The sequence below is a fragment of the Triturus cristatus genome, chromosome 9 (genome assembly GCF_964204655.1).
Source record: "Triturus cristatus chromosome 9, aTriCri1.1, whole genome shotgun sequence".
Taxonomy (NCBI): Eukaryota; Metazoa; Chordata; class Amphibia; order Caudata; family Salamandridae; genus Triturus; species Triturus cristatus.
In genome coordinates this window covers 8,157,229-8,171,551 of record NC_140592.1, presented here as the reverse complement: position 1 = coordinate 8,171,551, position 14,323 = coordinate 8,157,229, and the positions used below count along the sequence as shown (strand labels likewise).

The 14,323-nt window shown below is 51.7% G+C and overlaps 1 protein-coding gene across 1 annotated transcript in view; it reads right to left on the bottom strand.

The window, feature by feature from the left end:
• The window catches only part of TNNC1 (troponin C1, slow skeletal and cardiac type), a 38,502-nt gene extending 26,130 nt beyond the window's left edge, over nucleotides 1–12,372 (bottom strand). Inside the window, exon 1 of the mRNA XM_085624217.1 lies at nucleotides 12,126–12,372. Coding sequence (XP_085480343.1) covers nucleotides 12,126–12,149 — 24 coding nt within the window. The 5' untranslated portion in view covers nucleotides 12,150–12,372. The remainder of the gene's footprint in view (nucleotides 1–12,125) is intronic.
• Nucleotides 12,373–14,323: the final 1,951 nt, after the last annotated feature.

Genomic DNA, 14,323 nt, shown 5'->3' with positions numbered 1-14,323 from the left:
TTTAAATCTTTGCAAAATGAGTATTCGAGCAAAGCAGACAATGTTGCACAAATTATTTTTCAACTCCCAGCTTTTCGCTGATCCAGACTAGCAAAATCTAAAGAAATGGCCAGTGTTTTTTTCTAAGCAAAGTGGCAACCCTACATATCCTGACCTCAACCCGCTGCCGCCTCCCGAAACCAGACAGTTCAGTGGCTGGTGTAAGCGGCTCTCCAGCAACACCCAAAACCAGATTGGAATGGGCAGCAGAGGAAAACCATTATGATAAAAAAAACTACAGCACACTGCGCCCTCATATCCGGAAAGTCCCACACCTCAGCCTCTCAGAGAACATGCACTCATCCTATGACTTGCCACCAGGCTGCTCCAGGCACTGCCTGACCTCAATATGGCCGTGCCCAATGATGAATAGTATGTTGTCTGTTGCATCCACAGTGCTCCTCTGCACTGCACCCTGCTGCCTCTAGGATATCCTCCCGCTGCTCTTTCTACCTGTAAGACCTGAGGTAGCACAGTGAAGCTGCTGCCATGACAGGCATAGCCTTCCCCCGTAAGACCCCCATGCTGCTGAGATTCTTGGGGGATTTCTGAGTTGGATTCTGTTGCACAGATGAAGAGTGGACGCTGGACTGCATGTGGGCAGGGAGTGCATGCAGTGTGCATGTGGGCAGCGTTTGTATATATGTATTCAGGAGCAAAAGTAGAACCTTGAAAAGTGGTTATAATGTGGGGGTAGAGTCTGAGCACTTGTAGGGTCCTTATCCTCACACACGCATCTCTCATGATCAAATAACTGAAACCCCAGAATCCTCTGCAGCGAACATACACGCAAGAGAAGCAGCCCACCTTTACTCACCTCCAAGCACACCCATTTACCACTCTAGCACCAACACGCACCATACAGGCACCTCTACGTATCACACACTCACATACACTCAAGAGCAGCAGCCCACATTTACTCACCTCCAAGCACCCTCAACATTCTAACATCTGCACTCACCAAACAGGCATCTCTACGTATCACACACTCAGTACACTCAAGAGCAGCTGTCCACTGTTACTCACCTCCAAGCACACCCACTTACCACTCTAACACCTGCACATACCATACAGGCACCTCCATGTATCACACACTCACGTACACTCAAGAGCAGCAGCCCACATTTACTAACCTATAAGCATGCTCATTTACCACTCTAGCATCTACACTCACCATACAGGCACCTCCTTGTATCACACACTTACTTACCATTCTAACACCTACACTCACCATACAGGCACCTCCACTTATCATACACTCATGCACACTTGGGAGCATCAGCCCACCTTTAGTCACATCCAATCACACTCACTTGCCACTCTAACACTTCCACTCACCATACTGGCACCTCCACGTATCACACACTCACTTAACAGTCTAACACCTGCACTCACCATACAGCCACATCCACTTTCACACACTCATGTACATTCAAGAGCAGCAGCCCATATTTACTCACCTACAAGCACACTCACTTACCACTCTAACATCTACACTCACCATACAGGCACCTCTATGTATCACACACTCATGCACACTCAAGAGCAACCGCCCAGCTTTACCCACCTCCAAGCACACTCACTTACCACTCTAACACCTACACTCACCGTACATGCACCTTCACTTACCACACACTCATGTACACTCAAGAGGAGCAGCCCACCTTTAGTCACCTCCAAGCACACTCATTCACCACTCTAGCACAAACACTCACCATACAGGCACCTCTGTGTATCATACACTCACTTATCAAGCTAACACCTGCACTCACCATACAGGCACCTTGACGTATCACACACTGACATACATTCAAGAGCAGCAGTCCACATTTACTCTCCTCCAAGGACACTCACTTACCACTCTAACACCTACACTCAACAAACAGGCACCTCTGTGTATCACACACTCACTTACCACTCTAACACCTACACTGACCATGCAGGCACCTCCACATATCACACACTCACGTACATTCAAGAGCAGCAGCCCACCTTTACATCTCCAAGCATACTCACTTACCACTCTAACACCTACACTGGCCATACAGGCACCTCCACATATCACACAATCACATTCACTCAAGAGCAGCAGCCCACCTTTACTCACCTCCAACTACACTCACTTACCACTCTAACACCTACACTAACCATACAAGCACATCCGTGCATCACACACTCATGTACACTCAAGAGGAGCAGCCCACCTTTAGTCACCTCCAAGCACACTCATTCACCACTCTAGCACAAACACTCACCATACCAGCACCTCTGTGTATCATACACTCACTTATCAAGCTAACACCTGCACTCACCATACAGACACCTTGACGTATCACACACTGACATACATTCAAGAGCAGCAGTCCACATTTACTCTCCTCCAAGGACACTCACTTACCACTCTAACACCTACACTCAACAAACAGGTACCTCTGTGTATCACACACTCACTTACCACTCTAACACCTACACTCACCATACAGGCACCTCCACTTATCACACACTCATGCACACTCAAGAGCAACAGCCCACCTTTACGGTTATCCAAGCACACTCACTAACCACTCTAACACCTGCACTCACCATACAGTCACCTCCAAATATCACACACTCCCATACACTCAAGAGCACCAGCCCACCTTTAGTCACCTCCAAGCACACTCATTTACCACTCTAGCACCAACACTCACCATACAGGCATCTCTGTGTATCACACACTCACTGACCACTCTAACACCTGGACTGACCATGCAGGCACCTCCACATATCACACACTCACGTACATTCAAGAGCAGCAGCCCACCTTTACATCTCCAAGCATACTCACTTACCACTCTAACACCTGGATTTGCCATGCAGGCACCTCCACATATCACACACTCACGTACACTCAAGAGCAGCAGCCCACCTTTACACCTCCAAGCATACTCACTTACCACTCTAACACCTACACTAACCATACAAGCACATCCGTGCATCACACACTCATGTACACTCAAGAGGAGCAGCCCACCTTTACTCACCTCCAAGCACACTCAACATTCTAACATCTGCACTCACCAAACAGGCATCTCTACATATCACACACTCACTCCTTCAGTGAGAAACTAAGGGTCTGATTAAGACCTCGGCGGATGGATTACTCCGTCATAACGCAGCGCATGTACAAATTCAGAAAAGGAAAGAGAAACGCTTTCATTTCTCTCTCCTTGCGCCTCCTTCAAAAGGGCACAGTTTTCTGACCCTAAACTCTGTCTACTAGATTTAGTAACTAGGGTTTAGCATCAGAAACACCTTTAGTGCAAGCATACTCTTCCTTCACAGGTAACCTCTGTCACAACAGTTACATTCACTCACTGCAAAAAAACTCATAACACACACTCACTACCAAAAACCACTCACATTCACGAAGACCCTTACTTACAAGACTGAAAATGTCTCCACAAACGCTCTTTCTTGTCACACAAACCTCATTTCACAGCACAATCCCCACAAAGACATTCTGCTCCTTACAAACACAGAAATTCTGCACAGACATCTCTGGTCCCTAACACAGCCTCACTTCCCAGACACAACCAGAGCTGGACACAAGAGCCACGGAGCTGTAAATCCGCTGACCATTATTGGACGGTGTAAATGTACTCAAACTAAATGGAAGTAAGACAGAAACCGCGGCGGTCAGCGGTGACGCGTCAATCTAGTCTGAGAGTTTCTGGCCTCCACCCGGGGTAATATACCACCACTCTGGCAGCTCAGCGCGAAGTAAGTCAAGCACCACACATGTCCACTCAAAAGGAATACAACACACTGCCTTGGAAAGTAATGGATGTAGACACTTAAAATAACACCCTGTAGGAACTAATGTTAATTAAATACAATTTCAAATGTTAAAAATATATACAACTCTTTTCATGTGTAAAAATATAAATACTTATTAAATAATTATTTTAATCATTTTTCAATCTAATAATTAACGTAATTTAATATTAAAAATTGAATGAAAACTTTTTAATTGTTTTAAAAATACTTTAAATTCATTCTTACCAAAACTTTTAATCCATGTTAAATAAAAATAAAAATTTTGCTTTCAGTCAGAATAAAAAAAGAAGTTTTTAAGGCATATTTACAAATGAAATCATATATTTTAATTAAATAATCAATCCACATTTAATTTAATGAGTTAATGTGCTGTAACATTTTATTTTAATAGTTATGGGTTCAGATAAATAGTTTAATTTATTTTACACGTCATATTAATATAGTTCAATTTTTCTTTAAGAATAATAATTTGAATACTTTTCATGTACATTGCTATCAGGAGATCTCCACTACAGGGGCAGAGATATCCACTTATGTATGACATTTTACTGGTAGTAACCTTACACTTATAAATACTGTTGTAGCGGCTCCACCAGAGGGTGGCGACATGCAACTCTACACTCGCTTATAGATCCTGTTGTAGTGGGCTCCACCAGAGGGTTGAGACATGCAACTTTACGCTCACTTATAAATCCTGTTGTAGCGGGCTCCACCAGAGGGCAGAGACATGCAACTCTGCACTTAGGTATAATTCTACATTTGGAAATATTGAATAGCAAAAAAGTGTACACTTATACCTGTGTGTAGTAACAGGTTTACACATGAGTAAATCTACACTTATGAATTACATTGTGTGAATCTGGCCTTACAGATGAGGGGAGGTGGGAGGGAAGAGGTTCAAAAGTCATTTCAGAGAACATGGTTTCACTTAATAAACATTCATAGATGCGTTAGCAGTACCAGGAGCATTTACTAAAATAGAACAGAGAAAGATGGAAGGTAACTCTGAGTATACCAGGTCGGCTGCAAGGGAATGGGCGACCTGGGTGAGCTTGCAGTGCTGGGCTGCTGCGCGTGGAGTCTGCCTTGAGTGTGCAGAGTGTGACTTGGGTGTGGTGTGTTGGGTGTGTCTGGAGTGTGCCCTGTGTCCGCGGAGTGTGTAGTGTGCCTCATGTGTGGTACCTGGGGTGTGCTGTGAGTGTCCCTTGGGGTGACTGAGGTGGGCCCGGGGTGTGCCAGTAGTATGCCGGTATGTGCACAGAGTGTGCCTTCTGTGTGGTCCCTATAGTGTGCATGGAGTGGGCCTAGGGTGTTTCCTTTGTGTCACCAGGAGTGGAGTGTGTGTGCAGTCTGTCTGAAGTGTGCAGAGTGTGACTTGGGTGTGGTGTGTTGGGTGTGTCTGGAGTGTGCCCTGTGTCCGCGGAGTGTGTAGTGGGCCTCATGTGTGGTACCTGGGGTGTGCTCTGAGTGTCCCTTGGGGTGAATGTTGTGAGAAGGAGTGTGCCTGGAGTATGCCGGTGTATGCACAGAGTGTGCTTCTGCTGTGCTGCCTGGGTTGTGCCTGGGATGTGCCCGGGGTGTTCCTGAAGTGTGCCCGGAGTGTGCCTGGATTATGCCGCTGTGTGCAGAGTGTGCTTCCGGTGTGGTGCCTGGGGTGTGCCCGGAGTGTGCCTGGATTATGCCGCTGTGTGCAGAGTGTGCTTCCAGTGTGGTGCCTGGGGTGTGCCCGGAGTGTGCCTGGATTATGCCGCTGTGTGCAGAGTGTGCTTCCGGTGTGGTGCCTGGGGTGTGCCCGGAGTGTGCCTGGATTATGCCGCTGTGTGCAGAGTGTGCCTCTGGTGTGGTGCCTGGGGTGTGCCCGGAGTGTGCCTGGATTATGCCGCTGTGTGCAGAGTGTGCTTCCGGTGTGGTGCCTGGGATGTGCCCGGAGTGTGCCTGGATTATGCCGCTGTGTGCAGAGTGTGCTTCCGGTGTGGTGCCTGGGGTGTGCCCGGAGTGTGCCTGGATTATGCCGCTGTGTGCAGAGTGTGCCTCCGGTGTGGTGCCTGGGGTGTGCCCGGAGTGTGCCTGGATTATGCCGCTGTGTGCAGAGTGTACCTCTGGTGTGGTGCCTGGGGTGTGCCCGGAGTGTGCCTGGATTATGCCGCTGTGTGCAGAGTGTGCTTCCGGTGTGGTGCCTGGGGTGTGCCCGGAGTGTGCCTGGATTATGCCGCTGTGTGCAGAGTGTGCTTCCGGTGTGGTGCCTGGGTTGTGCCCGGAGTGTGCCTGGATTATGCCGCTGTGTGCAGAGTGTACCTCTGGTGTGGTGCCTGGGGTGTGCCCGGAGTGTGCCTGGATTATGCCGCTGTGTGCAGAGTGTGCTTCCGGTGTGGTGCCTGGGGTGTGCCCGGAGTGTGCCTGGATTATGCTGCTGTGTGCAGAGTGTGCCTCTGGTGTGGTGCCTGGGGTGTGCCCGGAGTGTGCCTGGATTATGCCGCTGTGTGCAGAGTGTGCTTCCGGTGTGGTGCCTGGGGTGTGCCCGGAGTGTGCCTGGATTATGCCGCTGTGTGCAGAGTGTGCTTCCGGTGTGGTGCCTGGGGTGTGCCCGGAGTGTGCCTGGATTATGCCTCTGTGTGCAGAGTGTACCTCTGGTGTGGTGCCTGGGGTGTGCCCGGAGTGTGCCTGGATTATGCCGCTGTGTGCAGAGTGTGCTTCCGGTGTGGTGCCTGGGATGTGCCCGGAGTGTGCCTGGATTATGCCGCTGTGTGCAGAGTGTGCTTCCGGTGTGGTGCCTGGGATGTGCCCGGAGTGTGCCTGGAGTATGCCGCTGTGTGCAGAGTGTGCCTCCGGTGTGGTGCCTGGGGTGTGCCCGGAGTGTGCCTGGATTATGCCGCTGTGTGCAGAGTGTGCTTCCGGTGTGGTGCCTGGGGTGTGCCCGGAGTGTGCCTGGATTATGCCGCTGTGTGCAGAGTGTGCTTCCGGTGTGGTGCCTGGGGTGTGCCCGGAGTGTGCCTGGATTATGCCTCTGTGTGCAGAGTGTACCTCTGGTGTGGTGCCTGGGGTGTGCCCGGAGTGTGCCTGGATTATGCCGCTGTGTGCAGAGTGTGCTTCCGGTGTGGTGCCTGGGATGTGCCCGGAGTGTGCCTGGATTATGCCGCTGTGTGCAGAGTGTGCTTCCGGTGTGGTGCCTGGGTTGTGCCCCGAGTGTGCCTGGAGTATGCCGCTGTGTGCAGAGTGTGCCTCCGGTGTGGTGCCTGGGGTGTGCCCGGAGTGTGCTTAGAGTGTTCCTGCGGCTGCCTGCGGTGCACGCAGTGGGCCCTGTAAGAGGGTGGCCCCCTCAGTGCCACATTAGGCACCTCCACGCACCCTGTTGCTGGGACCCCCTACTCTGGGTGTCCCTCCTACGTCCGGCGCCTCTATGGCATCATTTCCGATGCGCAGTGGGCTGGGGCCAGGTACTTATATCTGCCCCCACCCACTAGCCACCCTCTTTGTCCCCCGCTGGTCACGCCGTCACTAACGATTGGATTGGTCACGGTGTAGTTTGGCTCATCAGGTGGGCAGGGCAGCTTAGGTCAGTCACCGCTGCCTGGCCTTGGATCGCCCATAAGTTAACCCATCAAGTTGGCATACTCCTTGTATGTAATAAACCTGCAGCAACCTCTTTTTCCAAGAAAAAACTTGTGTGGACTGTTTAGTTTGTGCAGCGCCACTATTATTGCTAAAGGGTGGGGGGGTGGGGGGGGGGCGTTGCCGATATCGGCTCTAGGGCGCTTGGCCCGAGAGTGCCCGGAGCTGCATGGATGGTACTCGGAATATGCTGTGGGCGCCCCTTACGCGTGCCGGGGCGTGTATTGAGCGTGCCCGGAGTGTGACCCGAGTATGCCCGGAGCGTGCCTTACGCGTGCTGGGGCGTGTATTGAGCGTGCCCGGAGTGTGACCCGAGTATGACCGGAGCTTGCATTGAGAATGCCAGGAGCGTGCCTTGATTGTGCCCGGAGCGTGCCCCGAGTGCCCCATTTGCATATTTGGGCCTTTGACACATCCCTCTGATCCCCTCGGTATGACTGACATCTGTGCCTGGGGGGCTCAAGCGTGCCGCACCCCCCGGGCGCTCGTCAGAGTGGGCGGGGCGACTGATGGGAGCTTTCATTTGTGTCAAATGAAAGTCATCATTTTATAGGCAGAAGATTCCAGAGTTCCGTTTTCACTCATTCACCTCTACTTCCGTCACGTACTTTATGTTCACGAGACAACATTGTAACTCGGCTCATAAACATGCAAAGTGCGCCGCGTGATAAGTTTAAAACATTCACCTCAAACCTTCCGACGGGTCCTTTCTCTCTGACACGCCAGAGAAAAGCTCACGGCGTCTTTGTAGTTTTAAGAGGAATCCCCGTCATGTCCGACTCCACCCCCCTCAGCATCTTATCAAATACAACCCTCCGCATTTTACTACATCGATTACAACCCTCAGCATCTTATCCACACCGAATACAGCCCTCAGCATCTTCTCCACACCGAATACAACCCTCAGCATCTTCTCCACACTGAATACAACCCTCAACATCTCATCCACACCGAATACAACCCTCAACATCTCATCCACACCGAATACAACCCTCAACATCTTCTCCACGCCGAATACAACCCTCAACATCTTCTCCACGCCGAATACAGCCCTCAGCATCTTATCCACTCCGAATACAGCCCTCAGCATCTCATCCACTCCGAATACACCCTCAGCATCTTATCCACTCCGAATACAGCCCTCAGCATCTTATCCACACCAAATACAACCCTCAGCATCTTATCCACTCCGAATACAGCCCTCAGCATCTTATCCACTCCGAATACAGCCCTCAGCATCTCATCCACTCCGAATACACCCTCAGCATCTTATCCACACCAAATACAACCCTCAGCATCTTATCCACACTGAATACAGCCCTCAGCATCTTATCCACACCGAATACAGCCCTCAGCATCTTCTCCACGCCGAATACAACCCTCAGCATCTTCTCCACGCCGAATACAACCCTCAGCATCTTATCCACTCCGAATACAGCCCTCAGCATCTTATCCACTCCGAATACAGCCCTCAGCATCTTATCCACACCGAATACAACCCTCAGCATCTTCTCCACACCGAATACAGCCCTCAGCATCTTCTCCACACCGAATACAGCCCTCAGCATCTTCTCCACACCGAATACAACCCTCAGCATCTTATCCACACCGAATACAGCCCTCAGCATCTTATCCACACCGAATACAACCCTCAGCATCTTCTCCACACCAAACACAACCCTCAGCATCTTCTCCACACCGAATACAGCCCTCAGCATCTTCTCCACTCCGAATACAACCCTCAGCATCTTCTCCACTCCGAATACAGCCCTCAGCATCTTCTCCACACCGAATACAACCCTCAGCATCTTATCCACACCGAATACAGCCCTCAGCATCTTATCCACTCCGAATACAGCCCTCAGCATCTTATCCACACCGAATACACCCTTAGCATCTTATCCACACCGAATACAACCCTCAGCATCTTATCCACATTGAATACAACCCTCAGCATCTTATCCACACTGAATATAACCCTCAGCATCTTATCCACTCCGAATACAGCCCTCAGCATCTTATCCACACCGAATACAGCCCTCAGCATCTTATCCACTCCGAATACAGCCCTCAGCATCTTATCCACACCGAATACAACCCTCAGCATCTTATCCACACCGAATACAACCCTCAGCATCTTCTCCACACCGAATACAACCCTCAGCATCTTATCCACACCAAATACAACCCTCAGCATCTTATCCACACTGAATACAACCCTCAGCATCTTATCCACACCGAATACAGCCCTCAGCATCTTAACCACACTGAATATAACCCTCAGCATCTTATCCACTCCGAATACAGCCCTCAGCATCTTCTCAACACCGAATACAACCCTCAGCATCTTATCCACACCGAATACAGCCCTCAGCATCTTATCCACACCGAATACAGCCCTCAGCATCTTATCCACACCGAATACAACCCTCAGCATCTTCTCCACACCGAATACAGCCCTCAGCATCTTATCCACTCCGAATACAACCCTCAGCATCTTATCCACACCGAATACAGCCCTCAGCATCTTATCCACACCGAATACAACCCTCAGCATCTTATCCACTCCGAATACAACCCTCAGCATCTTATCCACACCGAATATAACCCTCAGCATCTTATCCACTCCGAATACAGCCCTCAGCATCTTATCCACACCGAATACAACCCTCAGCATCTTATCCACACCGAATACAACCCTCAGCATCTTATCCACACCGAATACAACCCTCAGCATCTTATCCACACCGAATACAGCCCTCAGCATCTTCTCCACACCGAATACAACCCTCAGCATCTTATCCACACCGAATACAGCCCTCAGCATCTTATCCACACCGAATACAACCCTCAGCATCTTCTCCACACCAAACACAACCCTCAGCATCTTCTCCACACCGAATACAGCCCTGAGCATCTTCTCCACTCCGAATACAACCCTCAGCATCTTCTCCACACCAAATACAACCCTCAGCATCTTATCCACACCAAATACAACCCTCAGCATCTTATCCACACTGAATACAACCCTCAACATCTCACCCACAATGTAAACAGCCCCCTGCATCTTATCCACACCGAATACAGCCCTCAGCATCTTATCCACTCCGAATACAGCCCTCAGCTTCTTCACTACACTAATTATAACTCTCAACATCTCACCCACAATGTAAACAGCCCCCAGCATCTTCTACGGGCCGAATAATACCGGCAGCATCTTATCCACAGGGAATAAACCATCTCCGCATTTTATCAACATCGACGGGGGCCCACAGCACCTTCTTTATCCACACTGATTATAGGCCTCAGCATCTTATCCACACCGACTCAGCATCTTCTCCACAGAGTGGCCCCCACCAGACCCCGATTCAGCTGCTATCGGAAGGGGACACTCTGGATTGTAACTTTAACATTTCCGGCATCAAGGGTTGCACTGTCACCCCCACAGCTGGGTATATAAATTCAAGGGGTGCAGGGCCCTGGCTGGGGGTGCAGGACACTCTATGTGCAAACGGGGGGGCGCAGGGCAATGTATGAGGGGGTGCGGTGTCACCCCCAAATCGGGGTATTTTAATTCAAGGGGTCCAGGGCCCTGAATGAGGGGGAGCAGCGTCACCCCCTACAGCAGTGTAAGTCTAGTCAAGGGGTGCTGTGCACTGAACGTGTAAACGAGGGGTGCAGGGGCCTGTACGTGTAAACGAGGGGTGCAGGGGCCTGTACATGTAAACGCGGGGTGCAGGAGCCAGGCGCGCAACACCCATTGGACTCACAGGGCTTCAGCCCCCCCCGTCGTGTGTGGCAGCCCGGGCTGAGACACCTTCCCGGGCAAAAAAGCAGCCGCACCCGAGCACTTCACAGGTCTTTAAAAGACCATTTGCATGTTAATGAGGCCTTGCTGTTGTTTCACCCCCTCTAAGAGCCCCTGCAGCTCCACTCTGCCTATTGCTTAAAGTTCAGCCCCCCCGAAATTTTTGCTCAGCCCCCCCCCCGAAATTTTTGCTCAGCCCCCCCCCCGAAATGTGGCTCTAGTTGCGCCTCTGGCAGGAGCCTGTACGTGTAAACGAGGGGTGCAGGGCCCTGTGAGTGTAAACGAGGGGTGCAGGGCCCTGTAAGTGTAAACGAGGGGTGCAGGGTCCCGGCTGGGGGTGCAGGACACTCTATGAGTAAACGAGGGCTGCAGGGCCCTGTAAGTGTAAACGAGGGATGCAGGGCCCTGTACGTGTAGACTAGGGGTGCAGGCCCTTGGCTGGGGGCGCAGGACACTCAATGAGTAAACGAGGGGTGCAAGGCCCTGTAAGTGTAAACGAGGGGTGCAGGCCCTTGGCTGGGGGCGTAGGACACTCAATGAGTAAACGAGGGGTGCAGGGCCCCGGCTGGGGGTGCAGGGCCCTGTAAGTGTAAACGAGGGGTGCAGGGCCCTGTAAGTGTAAACGAGGAGTGCAGGGCCCCGGCTGGGGGTGCAGGGCCCTGTACCTGTAATCGAGGGGTGCAAGGCCCTGTACGTGTAGACTAGGGGTGCAGGGCCCCGGCTGGGGGCGCAGGACACTCAATGAGTAATCGAGGGGTGCAGGGCCCTGTAAGTGTAAACGAGGGGTGCAGGGCCCTGTAGGTGTAGACTAGGGGTGCAGGTCCCCGGCTGGGAGTACAGCGCCACCTACCGCTGCCTTGTAGATGTCATCCATGGTGGGCGGCTGCTGGTCAGGGTCTGCAGGTCCTGGGGTCTAAAGGTGCTGGGATGTTCTGCAGCTTCAGGGCTCCGGGGTGCAGGCCGGTCCAGGGGTCAAAGGATGCTGTGACGTCAGGGTCCCTGGAGATCTTGGTAGGCTGAAGGGCCCAGGGGTTCTCTGCTGCGTCAGGGGCCCAGGGGTGCACTGTTGCGTCAGGGGTGCGCTGCCTTCAGTCTCTGACCGGCTGACTCTGCCCCAGCCTGACTTTATATCCAGGGTGGGCCAGGAGCACCTGTCACTCACCCCCTGGCATCCTATTGTGTCACAGCCCTGATATGATGCGGAGGCCTTCTAGAGCGCAGGCATCTCGGGAGGGGGGTAGATATGATGTATTTATACACACTCCCTGCTGCCCCCTCCCCCCCCCCCCCAGGGGATTACTCACACAATGCCCATTTTAGAGCACAGGAGCTCAGAAGAACAAAGGCCTGTGGTGAGGGGGTGTCACTGGGGCAGCGGTCACTTTTAGAGCATGACACGGTTCACGGCCTGTCCCCCCACCCCCCCGAGCCCCCCTACCGCAGACTGGGGCCTTCCATCCAGAGGACTCAGAGCGCAGACTTATCAGCAACAAGCAGTGGCAACGCCAACAGGGCCACCTTATGCATGAAAGCGCCTTTTGTGGCACTCAAGAAGCCATCGCACATGCACTTTGTCACTAACCTGTGCACTCATTCATCCATTCATTCATCCTCCAACTCATCCTTTCATCCACTCTCTGACACACCCACAATAAAACGCACCCAACGACATAAGCAGGATAAGGCAAAAGAATACAAGCAGGTAAAAGGAAGCCTGCTGCCATCCAAGCATGATGGCGCTATACTCGCATCAAGAAACCTAAAGGGAGCACGGAGTCCATCGTGCACGGAGCACGGAGTCCATCGTGCACGGAGTCCATCGTGCACGAGCACGGAGTCCATCGTGCACGAGCACGGAGTCCATCGTGCACGAGCACGGAGTCCATCGTGCACGGAGCACGGAGTCCATCGCGCACGAGCACGGAGTCCATCGTGCACGAGCACGGAGTCCATCGTGCACGAGCGCGGAGTCCATCGTGCACGGAGCACGGAGTCCATCGTGCACGGAGCACGGAGTCCATCGTGCACGGAGCGCGGAGTCCATCGTGTACGAGCACGGAGTCCATCGTGCACGGAGCACGGAGTCCATCGTGCACGGAGTCCATCGTGCACGGAGCACGGAGTCCATCGTGCACGAGCACGGAGTCCATCGTGCACGAGCACGGAGTCCATCGTGCACGGAGCACGGAGTCCATCGTGCACGGAGTCCATCGTGCACGAGCACGGAGTCCATCGTGCACGGAGCACGGAGTCCATCGTGCAGAGGAATCGTGAGCAGTCTGCTGTTGTTTTAAAGTTCAGGTGTGGCCGCCACCAGGGCTTTAAGTGGGATGAAAAACCTGGAGAGACTCTAATAGGGGCGTGGCCGATGTAATTAAAGGCGTGGCCTAAAACACCTCAGCTAAACATCTGTACTTAGCACAGGGTGCCGCCCCGCTGGGTTGCTGCTGTTTCTGCCCATTTATCCAGCGCTTCAACACAACAAGCATTGCGCACACAACGAGCCAGGATGAAATGTTGAGTCTTCTTATGAATGAAGTAAATCCAATGGAAAACAAGTAGAAATAGTTTTGAAGATTTATTCAAGATAAAGCGAAGACACCACTGGAGTGCGTCCTTCCTCTCCGAAGTCCAAACGGAACCTGTTGTGTGAGACCGTTCATACTTCAGGGAGGAGGTGGAACGCACGGGAATGCTTGTTTAATAAATGCTTATTTAAATCATAATTACACAGTATGCGCGCATAACAGCAACTGCGCGCATGCAACTAACAGAATGTTTCTACAGACACGAGCTCATGATGACAACGAAAGCTCGTGAACATAGAATGCAGCTCGTGAACATAAAGTAAAGTCTAATCCTGTCAAACTAGCAATGTATACAACAGATGACATCACCCTTCTCCTTTCACAAAGAAAACAAAATCCTTGTATCTGGAAGGAAATGTGCAATCCCGAGCAGGTCTCACTGAAACAGGGTCAGAATCATAGAATCAACAAGATGTGGCGAGTCCTTGGCTAATAAAGAGTTCGACACAGAATCAGTAAC